Consider the following 23,201-nt stretch of genomic DNA (forward strand, 5'->3'; position numbering starts at 1 on the left):
TGTATAGGCTCTCTAACTGGTTTGTTCTTTTCCCGAGAGCCTCGAGTCATTGGCGCAGATAAGGGCTGTGCTAGTCATATCTTGTCATCTAAGCAACTGTCATTATGGAAATGTCGAGGAATTCCTTAGAAGTATGCAAATCAGCAGTGTCATTTTCTAAGAGTTGGTTTTGCATAGACCTACTGTGGGCCTGTAGTGTTGTATAGATTTTTGTGACCATTAGCCTAGCCTATGCAGAGAGGCTTTTGTCATACATTGTTATGTCAACAAATGTTATCTCAACATTTGCATTCAAACTCAGTTTGTTAAACCTTGGAATGGTGTTTTCTGGTGTTAGGGCTTCATGTACCACGTTATTTAATCAATAAAAATATTTAATTTGATGTGAATGTTTTGGGTCTTTGCCCATAACTTTGCACATTTTGATGTAAATGTTTGAGGACAGGGTTTTGCTCATTCTGGATTCTATTAGAATGACAATCACAGAGAAATGAACAGAGCAACAATTCTTACAATTCCAACTATTGAATCCTGCAAGATACTGTTCTTAATTATACAACTACCTTTTTTTGCCATAGCAGAGATGCTAAAAAAATGTCTATATTGGTCTGCTAATACTAGTAAAGCCACTACTTTTGTGAAAAAAATATTTATAAAAAAACGTTTAATTTTTATTTTTTCAGTGCTTCCTGCGGCTATTCTTCCAATGTAAAGTATTGCTCTGAAGTTCTGGCATGCATGGAATGCAATTGAAATGCTTGTTATCGTTGATGCCACACAACCCGCACCCTGCCCACGAACGACCTCTATAGACGAAGTTCAACACAACATCACCACCCGTTGATCCTAGTACTTCAACACAATTCCCTTATGCAATGTGCGTTTAAGACGTTCATCTGCATGTCTTAAGCCTTCACTCAACTGCGGAGCAATCCGCGGCATTTACAAGCGCGAGCTCTTCAGAGCGGACATTGGCACCGCACGCAATATAGATGGAATTGTAATAATGGAACACCACTGGGTACTGTTTTCTGTCTTGTTGCAGTTATCCTTCCAAACAGGTAAGACATAATATCGGTCAACATTGTCTCTCTGCCAACAGTTGTGGGGGTAGTTGTTGTTTTACAGAAGTTTATTTTAACCACTTGGTGATTGATCACACTTCACGAACATGGTCACCTTGGTCACTGTACTAAATAGATTTGTTGCCACTGTTTTGTTCATTATTATATATATATTTTTTGTGTGGGCTATAAATATGCATTTTCTATTCAGTTAAGAATTGTATTGTAGCCTAGCATACACCTTTTTTCAGTAGATTAGAACTGTATTGTTCAGGATGTAGAGAGATCCTGTCGGTTACCCTGTACCTTGACATTTTGAGTTAATCACTGAAACCTAATGAGGAAATTGGATATTTGTGCGCTCAGCATCAGGTTGCGTTCATCTCAATAATTCATCTAGTGGACCGGGCACAGCACGGAGACATTGGCAAAAAGTAAATTAACAGCGATTTTTTTCTGCACAGATTGATAAGTGACCTCGTTGTAGTCTAAAATACTTGTTAGACATTACAATTAGGAATCATTTTTCAATTAAATAATGACACTTGTTTTGATCAACTATATTATTTGGGAACGTTTGTTCAATAGCCTAGTAGGACTGTTTGTATAGGCTCGCTAAATGGCTTGTTATTTTCCAAGAGCCTCGAGTCATTGGCTCAGATAAGCGCTGTTCTAGTCATATCTTGTCATCTCAGCAATAACTGTCATTATGGAAATGTAGAGGCATTTCTTAGAAGTAGGTAAATAAGCAATGGCATTTTCTAAGAATTAGTTTTGCATAGACCTAATGTGGGTCTGCAGCGTTTATGTAATTTTTGTGACCATTAGCCTAGCCTATAGAGAAACTTTTGTCATACATTTTCCAATCAACAATTTTTACATCAACATTTGCATTAAATCTCAGTTTTAAGCCTTGTAATTGTGTTTTGGTGTTAAGGCTTCGTACCATATTACACGTTTTTTTTAACATAACTTACAACATGCCTCACCAGTGAATTTAATGTCTCACCTATAATTACATGCCTCACCTATAGATTTCATTTAAGGCTTTATTGAGCAGTATTGAGTTGTCAATGGTAGGCGTAACTCTGCTTGTAATTGCTTACATGGTTGAATAATCAATCCAAACAACACCCACTTGAAATCAGGCAAAGGCAGATAAATAATGTCAGTTATCCTGTGAAGTGATGCTTCCTGAAATAGAGGAATGCTTTCTTCTATAGAGTGGAGTGCAGGGAATTTCCCTGCACAACTTGGTCAGAGCATTTCGTATTATTCTGTACGTAAATCCGAGACACTCCATTTATGATGATGATATGTTACTTTATGTATGGTTACATTAATCAAATCAAATGGTATTTGTCACATGCACCAAATACAACAGGTGTAGACCTTACAATGAAATGCTTACTTACTTACAAGCACTTAACCAACAATGCTTTAAGAAGTTTTTATAAAAACAAGTCTTAATCAAAGAACAGAAAATATAAGTAACAAATAATTAAACAGCACCAGTCAAATAACAATAGCGAGGCTATATACAGGGGGTACCGGTACAGAGTCAATGTGCGGGGCCACCGGTTAGTCGAGGTAATTGAGGTAATATGTACATGTAGTTAAAGTGACTATACATAGATAATAAACAGAGAGTAGCAGCAGCGTAAAAGAGGGGCCTGAATAGCCCTTTGGTTAGCTGTTCAGGAGTCTTATAGCTTGGGGGTAGAAGCTGTTAAGAAGCCTTTTGGACCTAGACTTGGCGCTCCGGTACTGCTTGCCATGCGGAAGCAGTAAGAACAGTCCATGACGAGGGTGGCTGGAGTCTGACATTTTTTAGGGCCTTCCTCTGACACCGCCTGGTGTAGAGGCCATGGGTGGCACAAATCTTGGCCTCAGTGAGGTACTGGGCCGTATGCACTACCCTCTGTAGTGCCTTGCAGTTAGATGCCGAGCAGTTGCCACAGCAGGCAGTGATTCAGCCCATCAGGATGCTCTCGATGGTGCAGCTGTAGAACCTTTTGAGGATCTGAGGACCCATGCCAAATCTTTTCAGTCTCCTGAGGGGGAATAGGTTTTGTTGTGCCCTATTCACAACTGACTTAGTGTGTTTGGACCATGATAGTTTGTGATGTGGACACCAAGGAACTTGAAGCTCTCAACCTGCTCCACTACAGCCCTGTCGATGAGAATGGGGGCATGCTCGGCCCTCCTTTTCCTTTAGTCCACAACCAACTCCTTTGTCTTGATCACTTTGAGGGAGTGGTTGTTGTCCTGGCACTACACAGCCAGGTCTATGACCTCCCTATAGGCTGTCTCTTTTTTTTAATTCATGTTTTATTTCACCTTTATTTAACAAGTTAGGCTAGTTGAGAACAAGTTCTCATTTGCAACTGCGACCTGGCCATGATAAAGCATAGCAGTTCGACACATACAACAACACAGAGTTACACATGGAATGAACAAAACATACAGTCAATAATACAGTAGAAAAAAACAGTCTATATACAGTTAGTGCTAATTAGGTCAAATAAGGGAGTTAAGGCAATAAATAGGCCATGGTGGCGAAGTAATTACAATATGGCAATTAAACACTGGAATGGTAGATGTGCAAAAGATGGATGTGCAAGTAGAGATACTGTGGTGCAAAAGGAGCAAAATAAATAAATACAGTATGGGGATGAGGTAGATAGATGGGCTGTATACAGATGGGCTATGAACAGGAGCAGTGATCAGTGAGCTGCTCTGACAGCTGGTTCTTAAAGCTAGTGAGGGAGATGGGAATCTCATCAATGTCGGTGATCAGGCCTACCACTGCTGTGTCATTGGCAAACTTGATGATGGTGTTGGAGTCGTGCCTGGCCATGCAGTCATGAGTGAACAGGGATACAGGAGGGGACTGAGCATACACCTCTGAGGGTGTTGAGGATCAGTGTGGCGAGATATGTTGGTACATACCCTTACCACCTGGTGTCGGCCCGTCAAGAAGTCCAGGATCCAGTTGCAGAGGGAGGTGTTCAGTCCCAGGGTCCTTAGCTTAGTGATGAGCTTTGAGGGCAGTATGGTGTTGAACGCTGAGCTGTAGTCAATGAATAGCATTCTCAAGTAGGTGTTTTTTGAGTCCAGGTGGTAAAGGGCAGTGTTGAGTGCAATATAGATTGCATTGTTTGTGGATCTGTTGGGGCGGTATGCAAATTGGAGTGGGTCTAGGGTTTCTGGGATAATGGTGTTGATGCGAGCCATTGCTTCACGGAAACATGGCTCACTCGAGACACGCTATCGGAGTCGGTACAGCCCGCTAGTTTCTTCACGCATCGCGCCGACAGAAACAAGCATCTTTCTGGTAAGAAGAGGGGGGGGGGGGGGGTATGCCTTATGATTAACGATACGTGGTGTGATCATAACAAGTCCTTCTGTTCACCTGACTTAAAATTCCTCACAATCAAATGTCAACTGCATTATCTACCAAGAGAATTCTCTTCGATTATAATCACAGCCGCATATATTCCCCCCTGCACCCCCAAGCAGACACGTCGACGGCCCTGAACTAACTTTATTTGACTCTATGTAAACTGGAAACCACATATCCTGAGGCTGCATCATTGTAGCTGGGGATTTTAACAAGGCTAATCTGAAAACAAGACTCCCTAAATTCTATCAGCACATTGATTGCGCTACCAGGGCTGGTAAAACCCTGGATCATTGTTATTCTAACTTCCGCGATGCATATAAGGCCCTCCCCCGCCATCCTTTTGGAAAAGCTGACCATGACTCCATTTTGTTGCTCCCAGTCTATAGACAGAGACTAAAACACGAAGCTCCCGCGCGCAGGTGTGTTCAACACTGGTCCGACCAATTGGATTCCACGCTTCAAGATTGCTTCGATCACGTGGGTTGGGATATGTTCCGCACTGCGTCAAACAACAACATTGACGAATACGCTAATTCGGTGAGCGAGTTTATTTGGAAGTGCATCAGCGATGTCGTACCCACAGCAACTATTAAAACATTCCCAAACCAAAAACTGTGGAATGATGGCAGCATTCACGTGAAACTGAAAGCGCAAACCACTGCTTTTAACCAGGGCAAGGTGACCGGAAACATGACCGAATACAAACAGTGTAACTATTCCCTCCGCAAGGCAATCAAACAAGCTAAGCGTCAGTATAGAGACAAGGGTATAGTCGCAATTCAACGGTTCAGGCACAAGAGGTATGTGGCAGGGTCTACAGTCAATCACGGATTACAAAAAGAAAACCAGCCCCGTCGCGGACCAGGATGTCTTGCTCCCAGACAGACTAAACAACTTCTTTGCTCGCTTTGAGGACAATACAGTGCCACTGACACAGCCCGCTACCAAAACCTGCCGACTCTACTTCACTGCGGCCGAGGTGAGTAAAACATTTAAACGTGTTAACCCTCGCAAGGTTGCAGGCCCAGACGGCATCCCCAGCCGCATCCTCAGAGCATGCGCAGACCAGCTGGCTGGTATGTTTACGGACATATTCAATCAATCCTTATCCCAGTCTGCTGTTCCCACATGCTTCAAGAAGGCCACCATTGTTCCTGTTCCCAAGAAAGCTAAGGTAACTGAGCTAAACGACTACCGCCCCGTAGCACTCACTTCCGTCATCATGAAGTGCTTTGAGAGACTAGTCAAGGACCATATCACCTCCACCCTACCTGACACCTTAGACCCACTCCAATTTGCTTACCGCCCCAATAGGTCCACAGACGACGCCATCGCAACCACACTGCACATTGCCCTAACCCATCTGGAGAAGAGGAATACCTATGTGAGGATGCTGTTCATCGACTACAGCTCAGCATTTAACACCATAGTACCCTCCAAACTCATCATCAAGCTCGAGACCCTGGGTCTTGACCCCGCCCTGTGCAACTGGGTACTGGACTTCCTGATGGGCCGCCCCCAGGTGGTGAGGGTAGGTAACATCTCCACCCTGCTGATCCTCAACACTGGGGCCCCACAAGGGTGCGTTCTGAGCCCTCTCCTGTACTCCCAGTTCACCCACGACTGCGTGGCCATGCACGCCTCTAACTCAATCATCAAGTTTGCAGACGACACTACAGTGGTAGGCTCGATTTCCAACAACGACGAGACGGCCTACAGGGAGGAGGTGAGGGTCCTCGGATTGTGGTGTCAGGAAAATAACCTCACACTCAACGTCAACAAAACAAAGGAGATGATCGTGGATTTCAGTAAACAGCAGAGGGAACACCCCCCTATCCACATCGACTGGACAGTAGTGGATAGGGTAGTAAGTTTTAAGTTCCTCGGCGTACACATCACGGACAAACTGAATTGATCCACCCACACAGACAGTGTGTGTCGGGCTGTATCACCGCCTGGTACGGCAACTGCTATGGCAATTTTTAGGTTAGATTACTCGTTGGTTATTACTACTTGTCGGAACTAGAAGCACAAGCATTTCACTACACTCGCATTAACATCTGCTAACCATGTGTATGTGACAAATAAAATTTGATTTGACATTTTTTATTTGACCAGGCTTTCATAGCACTTAATGGCTACCGACGTGAGTGCTACGGGTCGGTAGTAATTTAGACAGGTTGCCTTAGTGTTCTTGACCAAAAACGAATGTAGGGTGGATTGATGGGCATTTGCTGCGAATGTCTAGCAACCTAAAAGTTGCGAGTTCGAATTTCATCACGGTCAACTTTAGCATTTGAGCTAATTAGAAAGTTTTTACCTACTTTGCAACTACTTAGCATGTTAGCTAACCCTAACCGTTTTACCAAACCTTCACCTAACCTGCTGCCTGAACGTCTATCAACCCAAAGGATGCGAGTTTGAATCTCATCACGGACAACTTTAGCATTTTAGACAATTTTGCAACATTTCAATTTTTACTACTTGCAACTACTTAGCATGTTCGCTAACCTTCTCCTAACCCTAAACTTAACCTTTTTAGCTAAAGCCTTCACCTAACCTTAACCATTTTAGCTAATCCTTCTCCTTCCTTCTAACCTTAATCCTTTAACCTAACTCCTAAACTTAACCTTAACCCTGACCCCTAACCCTAACCTCGCTAACAACATTAGCCACCTAGCTAGAATGCAATACATATCATTCATTTAACAAATTTGTAACATATTGTACGTTTTTCAAATTAATAACATTAAACACGTTTTGCTAATTCATTACATATTGCACTTTTTGCAAATTCGTAGCATACAGTGCCTTGCAAAAGTGTTAATCCCCCTTGGCTCTTTTCATATTTTGTTGCATTACAACCTGTCATTTACATTTATTTTTATTGGTCCAAATTGGTTAAGTGAAATTATTATTTTTTTATTTTTTCAAGAAATTCAAAAAATATATAATTGGAAAAGTAGTGCATGCATATGTATTCACCCCCTTTGCTATGAAGACAATAAATAACATCTGGTGCAACCAATTACCTTCAGAAGTCACATAATTAGTTAGATTGCACACAGGTGGACTTTAAGTGTCACATGATCTCAGTATATGTACACCTGTTCTGAAAGGTCCCAGAGTCTGCAACACCATTAAGCAAGGGGCACCACCAAGCAAGCGACACCATGAAGACCAAGGAGCTCTCCTAACAGGTCAGGGACAAAGTTGTGGAGAAGTACAGATCAGGGTTGGGTTATAATCTTTTTAATTATAAACATTTAACATCCCGCGGAGCACCTTTTAAACCCATTGTTAAAAAATGGAAAGAATATGGCACCACAACAAACCTGCCAAGAGAGGCCCGCCCACCAAAACTCATGGAACAGGCAAGTAGGTCATTAATCAGAGCGGCAAGGACTCCACAGGGCTGGGCTTTACCGAAGAGTAGTCAGAAAAAAAAGCCATTGCTTAAAGGAAAAAATAAGCGAACGCGTTTGGTGTTCGTCAAAAGGCATGTGGGAGACTCCCCAAACATATGGAAGGTACTCTGGTCAGATGAGACTAAAATGGAGCTTTATGGCCATCACGGAAAACGCTATGTCTGGCACAAACCCAACACCTCTCATCACCCCGAGATTCTGCCACCACCGTGCTGTGGGGATGTTTTTCATCGGAAGGGACTGGGAAACAAACTGGTCAGAATTGAAGGATTGATGGATGGCGCTAAATACAAGGAAATTCTTGAGGGGAAACCTGTTTCAGTCTTCCAGAGATTTGAGACTGGGACGGAGGTTCACCTTCCAGCAGGACAATGGCACTAAGCATACTGCTAAAGCAACACTTGAGTGGTTTAAGAGGAAACATTTAAATGTCTTGGAATGGCCTAGTCAAAGCCCAGACCTCAAACTTCAATCCAATTGTACGCCAGCGGATCCCATCCAACTTGAAGGAGCTGGAGCAGTTTTGCCTTGAAGAATGGTCAAAAATCACAGTGGCTAGATGTGCCAAGCATATAGAGCATACCCCAAGAGACTTGAAGCTGTAATTGCTGCAAAAGGTGGCTCTACAAAGTATTGACTTTGGGGAGTGAATAGATATGATTAGATACGTTTTTTTTGTGATATTCCTTGTTTGTTTCACAATAAAACATATTTTGCATCTTCAAAGTGGTGAATGGGTGATGGACATCCACAAATTAATACATACAGTGGGGCAAAAAAGTATTTAATCAGCCACCGATTGTGCAAGTTCTCCCACTTAAAAAGATGAGAGGCCTGTAATTTTCATCATAGGTACACTTCAACTTTGACAGACAAAATCCAGAAAATCACATTGTAGGATATTTAATTAATTTATTTGCAAATTATGGTGGAAAATAAGTATTTGGTCAATAACAAAAGTTTATCTCAATACTTTGTTATATACCCTTTGTTGGCAATGACAGAGGTCAAACGTTTTCTGTAAGTCTTCACAAGGTTTTCACACACTGTTGCTGATATTTTGGCCCATTCCTCCATGCAGATCTCCTCTAGAGCAGTGACGTTTTGGGGCTGTTGCTGGGCAACACAGACTTTCAACTCCCTCCAAAGATTTTCTATGGAGTTGAGATCTGGAGACTGGCTAAGCCACTCCAGGACCTTGAAATGCTTCTTACGAAGCCACTCCTTCGTTGCCCGGGCGGTGTGTTTGGGATCATTGTCATGCTGAAAGACCCTGCCACGTTTCATCTTCAATGCCCTTGCTGATGGAAGGAGGTTTTCACTCAAAATCTCACGATACAGTGCCTTGCGAAAGTATTCGGCCCCCTTGAACTTTGCGACCTTTTGCCACATTTCAGGCTTCAAACATACAGATATAAAACTGTATTTTTTTTGTGAAGAATTAACAACAAATGGGACACAATCATGAAGTGGAACGACATTTATTGGATATTTCAAACTTTTTTAACAAATCAAAAACTGAAAAATTGGGGGTGCAAAATTATTCAGCCCCCTTAAGTTAATACTTTGTAGCGCCACCTTTTTCTGCGATTACAGCTGTAAGTCGCTTGGGGTATGTCTCTATCAGTTTTGCACATCGAGAGACTGACATTTTTTCCCATTCCTCCTTGCAAAACAGCTCGAGCTCAGTGAGGTTGGATGGAGAGCATTTGTGAACAGCAGTTTTCAGTTCTTTCCACAGATTCTAGATTGGATTCAGGTCTGGACTTTGACTTGGCCATTCTAACACCTGGATATGTTTATTTTTTAACCATTCCATTGTAGATTTTGCTTTATGTTTTGGATCATTGTCTTGTTGTAAGACAAATCTCCGTCCCAGTCTCAGGTCTTTTGCAGACTCCATCAGGTTTTCTTCCAGAATGGTCCTGTATTTGGCTCCATCCATCTTCCCATCAATTTTAACCATCTTCCCTGTCCCTGCTGAAGAAAAGCAGGCCCAAACCATGATGCTGCCACCACCATGTTTGACAGTGGGGATGGTGTGTTCAGCTGTGTTGCTTTTACCCCAAACATAACGTTTTGCATTGTTGCCAAAAAGTTCAATTTTGGTTTCATCTGACCAGAGCACCTTCTTCCACATGTTTGGTGTGTCTCCCAGGTGGCTTGTGGCAAACTTTAAACGACACTTTTTATGAATATCTTCAAGAAATGGCTTTCTTCTTGCCACTCTTCTATAAAGGCCAGATTTGTGCAATATACGACTGATTGTTGTCCTATGGACAGAGTCTCCCACCTCAGCTGTAGATCTCTGCAGTTCATCCAGAGTGATCATGGGCCTCTTTGGCTGCATCTCTGATCAGTCTTCCCCTTGTATGAGCTGAAAGTTTAGAGGGACGGCCAGGTCTTGGTAGATTTGCAGTGGTCTGATACTCCTTCCATTTCAATATTATCGCTTGCACAGTGCTCCTTGGGATGTTTAAAGCTTGGGAAATCTTTTTGTATCCAAATCCGGCTTTAAACTTCTTCACAACAGTATCTCGGACCTGCCTGGTGTGTCCCTTGTTCTTCATGATGCTCTCTGCGCTTTTAACGGACCTCTGAGACTATCACAGTGCAGGTTCATTTATACGGAGACTTGATTACACACAGGTGGATTGTATTTATCATCAATAGTCATTTAGGTCAACATTGGATCATTCAGAGATCCTCACTGAACTTCTGGAGAGAGTTTGCTGCACTGAAAGTAAAGGGGCTGAATAATTTTGCACGCCCAATTTTTCAGTTTTTGATTTGTTAAAAAAGTTTTAAATATCCAATAAATGTCGTTCCACTTCATGATTGTGTCCCACTTGTTGTTGATTCTTCACAAAAAAATACAGTTTTATATCTTTATGTTTGAAGCCTGAAATGTGGCAAAAGGTCGCAAAGTTCAAGGGGGCCGAATACTTTCGCAAGGCACTGTACATGGCCCCATTCATTCTTTCCTTTACACGGATCAGTCGTCCTGGTCCCTTTGCGGAAAAACAGCCCCAAAGCATGATGTTTCCACCCCCATGCTTCACAGTAGGTATGGATGCAACTCAGCATTCTTTGTCCTCCAAACACGACGAGTTGAGTTTTTACCAAAAAGTTATATTTTGGTTTCATCTGACCATATGACATTCGTCCAATCTTCTTCTGGATCATCCAAATGCTTTCTAGCAAACTTCAGACGGGCCTGGACATGTACTGGCTTAAGCAGGCAGACACGTCTTGCACTGCAGGATTTGAGTCCCTGGCGGCGTAGTGTGTTACTGATGGTAGGCTTTGTTACTTTGGTCCCAGCTCTCTGCAGGTCATTCACTAGGTCCCCCCGTGTGGTTCTGAGATTTTTGCTCACCGTTCTTGTGATCCTTTTGACCCCACGGGGTGAGATCTTGCGTGGAGCCCCAGTTCAAGGGAGATTATCAGTGGTCTTGTATGTCTTCCATTTCCTAATAATTGCTCCCACAGTTGATTTCTTCAAACCAAGCTGCTTACCTATTGCAGATTCAGTCTTCCCAGCCTGGTGCAGGTCTACAATTTTTTTTTCTGGTGTCCTTTGACAGCTCTTTGTCTTGGCCATAGTGGAGTTTGGAGTGTGACTGTTTGAGGTTGTGGACAGGTGTCTTTTTTATACTGATAACAAGTTCAAACAGGTGCCATTAATACAGGTGTGGAGGACAGAGGAGCCTCTTAAAGAAGAAGTTACAGGTCTGTGAGAGCCAGATATCTTGCTTGTTTGTAGGTGACCAAATACTTATTTTCCACCATAATTTGCAAATCAATTCATAAAAAATCCTACAATGTGATTTTCTGGATTTTTTTTCTTCTCATTTTGTCTGTCATAGTTGAAGTGTACCTATGATGAAAATTCCAGGCCTCTCATCTTTTTAAGTGGGAGAACTTGCACAATTGGTGGCTGACTAAATACTTTTTTGCCCCACTGTACCATACGAAACGTAACAAACAATGCAATATGGGGTGTCTCAGATTTACAAACAGAATAATACAAAGTGCTCTGAGTCCAGGTTGTTCTGCATGGTGGGCTTTGGCTGGTTGGTTGTCTGTTAAAGAGAGCAGTGCACAGTACGTTGTACCTGGCGAGTCTTTGTCCTGGACGCAATGCCCAGGTAGGCCAGTTCTGCGTACATCTCTCCTGTGCAAGGGTTGTCTGCTCTGTAGTTTATTTTGTGTTGCCTGTGGGTGATTTTATTTTTCACTCTTCTAAACCATCCTCTGCCAAATTATATTTAGGCTATACTCAAAGTGTTCTAGTTGACTATTTCATACCGTAACATTTCTGTCGGGTTGAGAGCCGAAGGGCACATAGGGAATGGGATGGGAGATTACTTGTTTGGCGTTCAAGACAAAATCAATATGACACACCTCCCGTGCTGATATTGCTGCAGGTAGATTTCAAGTTGTGCCAAGAATTGTACATGGGGCATTGTTTTACATCTTTGCCAAAGCGATAACTCACCTGTCATTTTTCAGTCATAAAATGATGTCAATATGTTGCTAGGAGTGCTATGATAATGATTTGTATTGATATCGAAGTGCATGCAAAACAGGCTCTGGGGGTCTTGTCTACCTGACCTCAGTGTTGACATACATTTCTAGCAGAGGAGGCTGGTAGGAGGCGCTATAGGAGGATGGGCTCATTGTAATGGCTGGAATGGAATAAATTAAATGAATGTTGTTTCCGTATCTTTGATGTGTTTGATACCGTTCTATTTATTCCCTTCCAGCCATTACAATGAGCCTATACTCCTATGTCTCCTCCCACCAGCCTCCTCTGATTTCTAGCTGACCATTACTGTTGAAGTACCTGCAGTGCCCTCTTTGCTGTTAATGATAGGCACTTGTACTTACTTATTTTACTCCATTCTGTTAAAGATGTGCTATGTGTTATATGGCGCGGAGTGAGGACTGTGGCTTTTATGATTACGTTTTAAGTGACTATGTGCATGATATCCAGAGCCTGTTTGATCAATACTGTAATGACCATCCCAACCATGTTACTACAGGTAGCGCCAGACCCACCATCACCCCCAGAGGCCTCCACCTGGTCATTCCACTCAACATCCCCTTCAGCCTGCTTTGCCAGGGTGACCAGGTGGTGCAGTGGCAGCGGGAGGATCGCCCCAAACTGAGGGGCGAGGAGCGGACTAATGGGGCGTCCGTCCTGAAAATCCCCAGAGCTCAGCCTGGCCACATGGGCCGATACATCTGTCTGGAAGAGAAAACCGGAGAGCAGAGCTCTATCTACGTCTACGTCAAAGGTGTGTTTCTTTCTGAGTCAACATTCATAGCCCTGTTTGCCTGTGTGGGCATGTATGTGAGAGTTTTTATGTGTATAAGGCAATGGTTCTCATCCTGTTCCTGGGGACCCGAAGGGGTGCACATTTAGTTTTTGCCCCCTAACACCACACACCTGACTCAAGTCATCAAAGCCTGGTGATGAGTTGATGGTTTGAATCAGGTTTGTAGTGTTAGGGCAAAACAAAAACGTGCAACCCTTTGTGTCCCCAGACCACTGGTACAAGTGTGTGAGTGAGTGAGTGAAAAAGAGAGAAAGAGTGGGTGGGAGAAAGTGTGCATACGAGAAAGGTAAGCCTCAGAGAGGCTTGTGAACATTTATTTGAGGCAGAACAAGTGATCAAATATTTTTTTAGAGGGGCACTGTGTGTGGGTGTGTTTGTGCATGAAGGTGTTTACTGGATTGATAGGTATTTGGATCCGTCTTTGGATCGTGCCATGTCCATATGGCAGTGCATCTGGGCTCCTGAGTGGCGCAGCGGTCTAAGGCACTGCGTCTCAGTGCAAGATGCCTCAGTGCAAGAGGCATCACTACAGTCCCTGGTTTGTATCCAGGCTGTATCACATCCAGCCATGATTGGGAGTCCCATAGGGCGGCCCACAATTGGCCCAGTGTCTTCCGGGTTTTCCCGTGGTAGGCCGTCATTGTAAATAAGAATTTGTTCTTAACTAACTTGCCTAGTTAAATAAAGCTTATATTTAAAAAAAAAATAACTGCTTATATCTTGGAAAGTGCCTACAGTGTATGTATGTGTGTCACTAATTGATTGATTATTGGCTAAAGATCAAACTGGATCTGTCCCCATGTTTGAATAACATAATTAGCACTCTCCTAATCTCTTCTCTCAGTACTATACATACAGCACATGTACTCTGGACATCGTCCCATATACCTGAGGCTGTTTTCATACCACACTGTTGATTTAAAGTCTTTTTTTGGCAGATCCTGATAATGTCTTTAGAAAGACCATTGTGTTCAGTATCCTGACTCGTGCGGGAGACAGTGCCTCCATCCCCTGCCTAGCAACCGACCCCAGAGTGGTCAACCTGCGCCTGGAGCCATGCCATGGCGGTGCCCTCCCTAATGGTCTCCACTATGCTGCCAGCCTGGAGCGGGGCATGGTTATCTATGACACTAAGAAGGCCTTTGAGGGCTGTTACATCTGCACTGGCAGACTGAGCGGTGCCCTCGTTAAATCACACAGCTATGATCTGACTGTGCGACCAGGTAAAATAGCATTAACTGTGCGTGCATCTGTGCATGTAGGCACTAAAACAATCATTCCTGTGTTTGTGTTCTGGGATGTGAAGTACTGTATCCGTGACATAGTTTATTTGATATTCTCACATGTTTTACTCAGTCCCAGATGTGCCCCCAGTGATTGAGTTGCGTGGGCCCAAGAGGGTGGTCCTGACGCGGGGCCAGAATCTCACCCTGACCTGCAGCACCACCAACGTCAATGGAGACATCAAGCTGAAGTGGGCCGCTCCGCCGGGCACGGTGAGAACCCTTTTCCCTCTCTCTGAGGGGTTGGCCAGGGAGGCTGGAGGGATACCTATAGGACAGCTCTCCAATAGACTGATTGGAAAATATATTTTTATTGAAATAGAGCAAAAGTTAAATGTATTTTTTATATTTGCTAGAGAGTCCAAAATGCTCCAAGTCTGAAAAATCAGTATCTTGAGAAATTAGTGTGATGTTCAGTTGGCTGTGTGTGTGTTTACTGAGTCTCAGGGTCCTGAGGTGTGTGCATGTATGTGCGTGAGGTAAGCCCTCCTGTCCCCCTGCCCGGGGAGGGAAGGAATGCAGCCCAGACCAGACAGGGTTAATCTCTATAGATCTCTGGGTGTTGATTGACAGGATGCCGTGTGGGCTTCGTATCCACAGCAACCGGCAGTGGAGAATGGCTCACGCATCCTGACTGAGCCCATCACACACGTCCGCAGCGCTACACTCCAAGTCAACTCTGTCGGGACACAGGATTCTGGGAGATATCGATGTGAGGGTCAGAATGAGAAGGGGATCAGCTCTGAGTCAATCTGGCTGGACGTCTATGGTGAGTATATGGCATTGCAGTGCACTTCTGATCTATATTGAAATTCTCCATTTGAATGGGTTGGAGTGGTTTTGTTAAGAAGAGTCAAAGGTATTTTCATGTGGGTGACTGTCAATGTGTCTTACCTGTGGGTTGTTGAATGTCTTCCAGATAGAGGTTTCATCAACCTGGCTCCGTCAGATAACAGTTCTGTGCGTGTGCGTGCTGGGGAGAGTCTGTCCCTGCATGTGGACATGGAGGCCTATCCCAAACCGCATACCTTCTCCTGGAGCTTCTCAGGCCAGCAGCTAAGGAACACCTCTGATCATGTCATCACCAAACAGAACCACCGACACAGGTACACACACACGCAAACAAACACACACACTCATCCACCAGGGTTTCCGTTAGGATAATTTGGCGCCGGACAAGTGACCGGTAAGATTTAATTTAGCAGACATTAAAGAAATTGACCTGTCATCCATATGCATTGGGTGCGTAACCCATTAGGCCATCCACCCACGCAGCCAGTGCCATCAATAAATGACAGATATTGGCCTCCCGAGACAACTGAGACCATCATCTGACAAGAATCTCCAGGGGACAATGACGCAATTCCCCAAGAATGTTCAAGGGACCTTGACATCCTTGACATCCTAGGGATGTCCCCGGGACCAACCGGTAACAAACAGGCTGACCTCGGTCGTCAGTTGAACGATGTTTCCTCATTGGTGTGACTGGCTTCCTGGTTAAGTGACGGGTGTTTAGAAGTGTGGTTTCGCGGGTCATGTTTCGAAGGACGCATGACTCGACCTTCGCCTCCCGAGCCTGTTGGGGAGTTGCAGTGATGAGACAAGATTGAAATTGGGGAGAAAAAGAAGGTAAAATACCCCCCAAAATTATATATAATAAAAATATACTGAGACAACTGGGACCATCACCTGACAAGAAGCTCCAGGGGACCATGACACAATCCCCCAATAATGTTCAGGGGACCTTCACACAACGTCCCAAGAATGTCCTGGGGATGTCCGCGGGACCAACCGGTAACTAGACAAAGCCTCCAGGGGACCATGACTCAACATCCCAATAATGTCCTAAAAACGTCCCCGGGAATGTCCCTGGGACCAACCGTGAACTAGAAAAAACCTTCAGGGGACCATGACTCAACGTCCTACAAACCTGAGAATGTTTCATTAAGACCATCACGTGACATCCTAAGGACGAGTAAAATGAATGTCCTAAAAAGTTCCTGACATGGTCCTCAATGACATCCTGGGAACTTCAAGGAAACTAAACAAAGGTCCCCCAAAGAATGTTCCATTGGGACTATTACGCGATTACCTGAGGACTAGTAAGATGAAAGTCCTGAGAATGTCCTAAAAAGGTCCTGACATGGTCCTCAATGACGTCATGTGAACTTACAGGGAACTAGACGAAGGTCCCCCAGAGAACATTCCCTTGGTACCATCAATTGACGTTCTTAGAACCTTCCTAGAACGTTAGTGGGATAACATAGTAGGAATGTTGCAGAATGTCATCTGGACGTCCCCTGTTTGCTGGGTAGGTCTATTGATGTAATAATATAAAGGAAGAGAGGTTTAGGCCTAGCCCCAGAGAGATAGAGATATGCCTGTGGCATGCTACAACACTGACATTAATTAATTTATACTTGTCTGATAGGTTTCTGTGTCTGTTATACAGATATAAGCGTACAGAAAGAGGCTAATTCGTAAATTGTCAACTTTAATATTTTTTTGAAAGATGAGCATCATATTTTTATATTATAGGAGTCATTCTGGTAGCCCTAAAACATTCTTCCTCACCTCATTCAGCTGTCAGTCATTTGGAGCACCAGTGCGCACTGCCTTCATATCATAGACTTGCAGTATATGGTGTCTCTGAGGGGTCTTTGGCCTGGTTTACTAACTACCTCTCTCAAAGAGCACAGTGTATAAATTCAGAAAATCTGCTGTCTCAGCCACTGCGTGTCACCAAGGGAGTACCCCAAGGCTCGATCCTAGGCCCCACGCTCTTCTCAATTTACATCAACAGCATAGCTCAGGCAGTACGAAGCTCTCTCATCCATTTATATGTAGATGATACAGTCTTATACTCAGGTGGCGGCTCCCCGGATTTTGTGCTAAATGCTCTACAACAATGCTTTCTTAGTGTCCAACAAACTTTCTCTGCCCTTAACCTTGTTCTGAACACCTCCAAAACAAAGGTTGTGGTTTGGTAAGAAGAATGCCCCACTCCCCACCGGTGTGATTACTACGTCTGAGGGTTTAGAGCTTGAGGTAGTCACTTCACACAAGTACTTGGGAATATGGCTAGATGGTACACTGTCCTTCTCTCAGCACATATCAAAGCTGCAGGCTAAGGTTAAATCTAGACATGGTTTCCTCTGTCGTAATCGCTCCTCTGTCACCACAGCTGTCAAACTAACCCTGATTCAGATGACCACCTTACTAGATTACGGAGACGTAGATCGGCAGATCGGCAGGTAAGGGTGCTCTCGAGTGGCTAGATATTCTTTACCATTCGGTCATCAGATTTGCCACTGATGCTCCTTATAGGACACATCACTGCACTCTATACTCCTCTGTAAACTGGTCATCTCTGTATACCCGTAGCAAGATGCTGGTTGATGCTTATTTATAAAACCCTCTTAGGCCTCACTCCCCCCTATCTGAGATATCTACTGCAGCCCTCATCCTCCACATACAACACCCGTTCTGTCAGTCACACTCTGTTTAATTCCCCAAAGCACACACATCCATGGGCCGCTCCTCTTTTCAGTTCACTGCAGCTAGCGACTGGAACAAGCTGCTAAAAACACTCAAACTGGACAGTTTTATCTCAATCTCTTCATTCAAAGACTCAATCATGGACACTTACTGACAGTTGTGACTGCTTTGTGTGATGTATTGTTGTCTCTACCTTGCCCTTTGTGCTGTTGTCTGTGCCCAGTAATGTTTGTACCATGTTTTGTGCTGCTACCATGTTGTGTTGCTACCATGTTGTTGTTATGTTGTGTTGTTACCATGCTGTGTTGTCATGTGTTGCTGCCTTGCTATGTTGTTGTCTTAGGTCTCTCTTTATGTAGTGTTATGTTGTCTCTCGGCGTGATGTGTGTTTTGTTGATTTTTTTATATTTTTAATCCCAGCACCCGTCCCCGCAGGAGGCCTTTTTGCCTTTTGGTAGGACGTCATTGTAAATAAGAATGTGTTATTAACTGACTTGCCTAGTTAAATAAACGTTTAAATAAAAAAAATCAATAAAAATAATAGGCTATTAGCCACACCACACCAAATCTTCACAAACGTTTCTACATTTTATTAGGGTAATGTCAAAAGCAAGTCAAGCCATTTGTTTTTTGGGAAAATACAAACAGGATAAATTATATTGCGGTAAACACAACATTATAGTTGGAACTTATTTTGGCCAAAGAAACTGGCTCAACAAAATTAAACTATGCACTTACAAACTGGTTTAAACCTTCACAAAAGTTTTAAACAGGCTATATTGGAGCAATTACCAAGAAAGGCTAGTGCATACCATACCCAACAAATGACAGCAATAGGTTAATGAGATTTATTTTACAACATGCCTACTTATAACCCATCTTAAACAAAATACGGAGCACACAATTAAAAAGACAGATCGAACTTAATTTAGCCAATGAAAATGTCTCAAAAGAATGAAATAAAGCACATTTTGCATATTTTAAATAACTGGTTTGGGTTAATAAATAGGTCTACAATAATAACAATGATATTTTAAAAATAACAATAATGATAAAACAAATGATTATAAATACAAAAATATAAATGAATGTAAAATGTCTTCCTACCTGAAGAGTGTGTTGCACAGTAGCCTACATTTGTCTGCGCCAACATTCTTCTCATCTTTGTTCACTACAACATTAAAACTTTTCCATACGGAGGACTTTACCCTTGTAGCAGGGCTCCAGATGAACGTTTTCCCCTGGTGGCACCAGCCTATGATTTGGTTTTACCCCCCAAAAATGGTGCCATCACACAATAGAAAAAAATAGTAGGCCTATCATCTTATAAAGTCATTCACAGTGTAATAGACTACAGAGATGGTATTTTTTATTATAGCTTTTATTTAACTAGGCAAGTCAGTTAAGAACACATTTTTATTTTCAATGACGGCCTAGGAACAGTGGGTTAACTGCCTGTTCAGGTGCAGAACGACAGATTTGTACCTTGTCAGCTCGGGGATTTGAACTTATTGAAGAAATAAGTTGTGTAATTATCTTGTGATGTTGGGATTCAAAATATTTGAATGTGCAACCTAATCCAGTAATATGTCATGCATTGTGGGTAGACAATGATGCAATTGTTGTTATATTTTACTTTTCAAATAGAGCTCCAGAATTTTCAGATTTTTGTTGCTTGCATCCTTATGTGCTCTAATATCATAGGCTGATTTATTTGGGGCTAATTCACCACCTGAGTAAGTGGAAAATCAAAATACATTAGCGATATCACTAACTCTAAAGATAATACCCACTCATAGTAGCCATGTATTAATTTAACAGTACATTTAACGTGCAAAAAAATGTCCAATGAGGCCTATGCACTCCGAATGGCCAATGCACATTTCGCTAGCTCCATATCTGTAAAAATAGTTGCTATTGAGCTTATAATTGAAGAGTTGAGAAATAGAAAGTATACATACAGAAAGCTGAGAACATCTTCTCTCCATCTGTGACAACAGTATAGCTGTGTTTTCCCAGCAACTGGATATTCAAATGTTATACAATTAGAACACTTTTCTTTCTCCCAGAGCATTTTTTTCCCCCCAGGAAAGGAGAGAGAGATAGAATGGCTCGCTGGACACAGAAACAGGCCCCAGCGAAACAGGTACAGGGGCAGGCAGGCACACACTTTCATGACAGGAATCATGAGGATAATGAACTTTACTGTTTGACCTAATCATGTTTTTAACCTCCTAAAAAATATGTTTTTAGTGAGCTGAATTCATGTGCAGCCCGCACCGACGCAACCAATCATTTTTTTTACTTGCACAACCTAGTCAAAGGGTGGCAAAATGCAACTAAATAGTCAGTCTGGAGCCCTGCCTTGAAGACTTTTCACTATAGGCGTACTCTCTAACTTTTGTTTTACTCAATGAAAAATGCCTCCATCTTCGCAATCAACATTAGGCTAGGCCAAGGTTCATCTCTCGCTTTCTTTCCTTCCTCAGCCGCAGGGCAACCCCGGAGAATTGGACGGAATAAAAATTTAAAAAATCTGCCAAAATCCGGCAATTACTGGCTAATGGGAACCCTGACACACACACACACACACACACACACACACACACACACACACACACACACACACACACACACACACACACACACACACACACACACACACACAGTCTTGCACAGCTAACCTTGTGGGCACATACAATTCAGTCCCATTCAAAATCCTATTTTCCCTAACCTATACCCTAAACTTAACCCTAGCGCCTAACCTAATTCTAACACTAATTCTAACCTTAGCACTAAACCCCCTAGAAATAGCATTCAACATTGTAGGGACCAACAAAATGTCCCCAGTTGGTCAAATTTTCATTAGTTTACTATCATCGTGGTGACTTCGGGTCCCAACAAGTATAGATAAACACACACACACACAACAAAAAAAAAGTATAGTTAAACACGTCCACACACAAATACAGAACAACACACTCTCCTTGCCCTGGGCCTACCACATGATGAATATGTTCATTACACCCTCTCACTGAAATGTAACACCTTTGGTTCCTAACTGGCCCTGGGTCATTGAGAGATGATTACACTTTTATGCAACAGCCAGCCTTTCCCTGGCCCTGCTTTACCACACTCCAGAGCTGCCTGAGAAATTCAGTAAAAATTAATTAGTGCTTCTGGGCTTTTTGTGTGTGCTGTAATACTGTGCAGTTAAACTGTGGGGAAATAACCGTCTTTCTGGTGGTAAAGAATCATTGGGCAGTTGCTGAACCAAGCCTGGTACTGTGTTAATCATGAGGTGGTTTACTTAAATAAATCAGCTGCAATAACACCAGTTGTTTTTTTACATTTTGTGGTTGATTTAATCACCAGGTACAACAGTGAGCTCAGGCTGGTGCGTTTGAAAATGTCAGAGAGTGGGGTCTACACCTTTTATGCCTCCAATGGTGATGCAACAATCAATCAGTCATTTACCGTCTACGTTATCAGTAAGTCATGACATTATATTATCTTAAGGTGCCCTGGAGCCTCACATACATTATATTGGGAAATGTGCAGTCTGAGACTTCACTTCTGCATACTGTCAATATGATGCAATTGATCATTAACATGATATGGCATTTACGACCAGATTTTCACAGACCATTTGGCGTATGTGTTAAAGCCCAACACCTCTTTCGCCCCCCCCCCCCCCCTCCCCCAACCATCAAAACTGCAGTAATCCAGAGCATCACGGTTGATTTATATGCTATATATACCCACCTGGCATCAACACTAACATGTTTGTGCTCAGGTAAACCAGAGATTGTATCTCATGATGGCCCAGTTGATGGACAGGTGCGATGTGTAGCTGAGGGATACCCTGCCCCACAGATCACCTGGTACTACTGTGAACAGCCTTATATGAGGTGAGATCACTGGGGTAACACACACACATACTCCCAATGATATGCTATGATTGGTCTGTGTTGATAGATCGAGGGAATTTAGAAATTCAACTGTAATGACTTAAAGGGATATTTCAGGATTTTGTCTATGAAGCCCGTTATCTACTTCCTCCGATGTTGCTCTTCATAATATTTCTATATATCTTAATTCCATTATTTTACTTTGTAGATTTGTGTGTATTGTTAGATAATACTGCACTGTTGGAGCTAGGAACACAACAATTTTGTTACACAATAATATCTGTTAAATATGTGAAAGCAACCATTAAAATTTGATTTGATTTGAGAAGACCTTAGTGAGAGGGTTTCAAAATGCTCTATTTGTCTTGACCTTCCCAGAGAATAAGCAGAAGTGGGATTGGACAGGTGTTATTTGTTGGTGGACTGAACTGATCAAGGTTTGGAGAGGTGATTTGTGATTGGTTTGTTGGCTTGGAATGAGATGAACGTTATGGTTTGGGGATTGGACAGTATGTTCTCAGAAGTTATTTATAATGATGATGGCAACACCAATCCCAATGAGTCAGAGGCAATTGGCTAATCATTATCCAATCACTTTCAATTAGGATCAATTCAACTTAGAGCTGTCCAACTCAAACAAACATGCTTATAGTTACCCTTGCCATGTGTATTTTATTTTTTTGTATACTTAAGGTACTAGGTGATGGTATGAAATGTCTTTAGAATGCCTCGATGTTTAAAATCAGCCTTTATTGGCCCACAAATCCAACTTTATTGGTACATACAAATAAATAGTCTCACACTCTCTATATATAAACTCCCAGTAATTTATACCCAGTAAACTGTGAGTTTCTATATTTTTATAGAGTGTGCGGCTCTCTTTATTTATTTTTTGATGGCTTGCAGTTTATTTGCCGTTAGTCAGCAGCTCCACACTAAATAATGTTCTCTGAATGTGCTCCAGCTCATGTTATTTATTAGACTATTAACACACACATACTGCACACACATACTGTACACACGTACACTGAAGAAGCTCTGAGATGTTCTTTAAGTGTGACTTGGCCTGTCAGTATGTGGAAAACAGCTGCTTTTCTTGGTACGGTGCTGTGAAATGTGGAGCCTTGCTTGGGGCACTCTCTACTTCTTCCAATCATTGTGCTCTACTTCAAACAACAGACTAATCCCCAGCCTTTTCCCTTTCAACATTATAGCTGTCATCATAATGTAACTTGATGATATTGGATAACACATGTTTTCACTCTG

The 23,201-nt window shown here is 42.7% G+C and overlaps 1 protein-coding gene across 3 annotated transcripts in view; it reads left to right on the plus strand.

Annotated features, from left to right (window-relative positions):
* The first annotated feature begins 862 nt into the window (after positions 1–862).
* LOC139409367 (mast/stem cell growth factor receptor Kit-like) overlaps positions 863–23,201 on the plus strand; it is a 45,020-nt gene continuing 22,681 nt past the window's right edge. The window contains exons 1-8 of one of the 3 annotated variants that reach the window (XM_071154408.1): positions 863–1,061; positions 12,947–13,201; positions 14,182–14,466; positions 14,600–14,739; positions 15,100–15,295; positions 15,446–15,632; positions 21,400–21,515; positions 21,821–21,935. In XM_071154408.1, the coding sequence (XP_071010509.1) occupies positions 1,007–1,061; positions 12,947–13,201; positions 14,182–14,466; positions 14,600–14,739; positions 15,100–15,295; positions 15,446–15,632; positions 21,400–21,515; positions 21,821–21,935 (1,349 nt within the window). In that variant the 5' untranslated portion in view covers positions 863–1,006. The remainder of the gene's footprint in view (positions 1,062–12,946; positions 13,202–14,181; positions 14,467–14,599; positions 14,740–15,099; positions 15,296–15,445; positions 15,633–21,399; positions 21,516–21,820; positions 21,936–23,201) is intronic. The other 2 variants (XM_071154409.1, XM_071154410.1) reach the window with 2 other exon arrangements.

Source organism: Oncorhynchus clarkii, chromosome 5 (genome assembly GCF_045791955.1).
Source record: "Oncorhynchus clarkii lewisi isolate Uvic-CL-2024 chromosome 5, UVic_Ocla_1.0, whole genome shotgun sequence".
Classification (NCBI taxonomy): domain Eukaryota; kingdom Metazoa; phylum Chordata; class Actinopteri; order Salmoniformes; family Salmonidae; genus Oncorhynchus; species Oncorhynchus clarkii.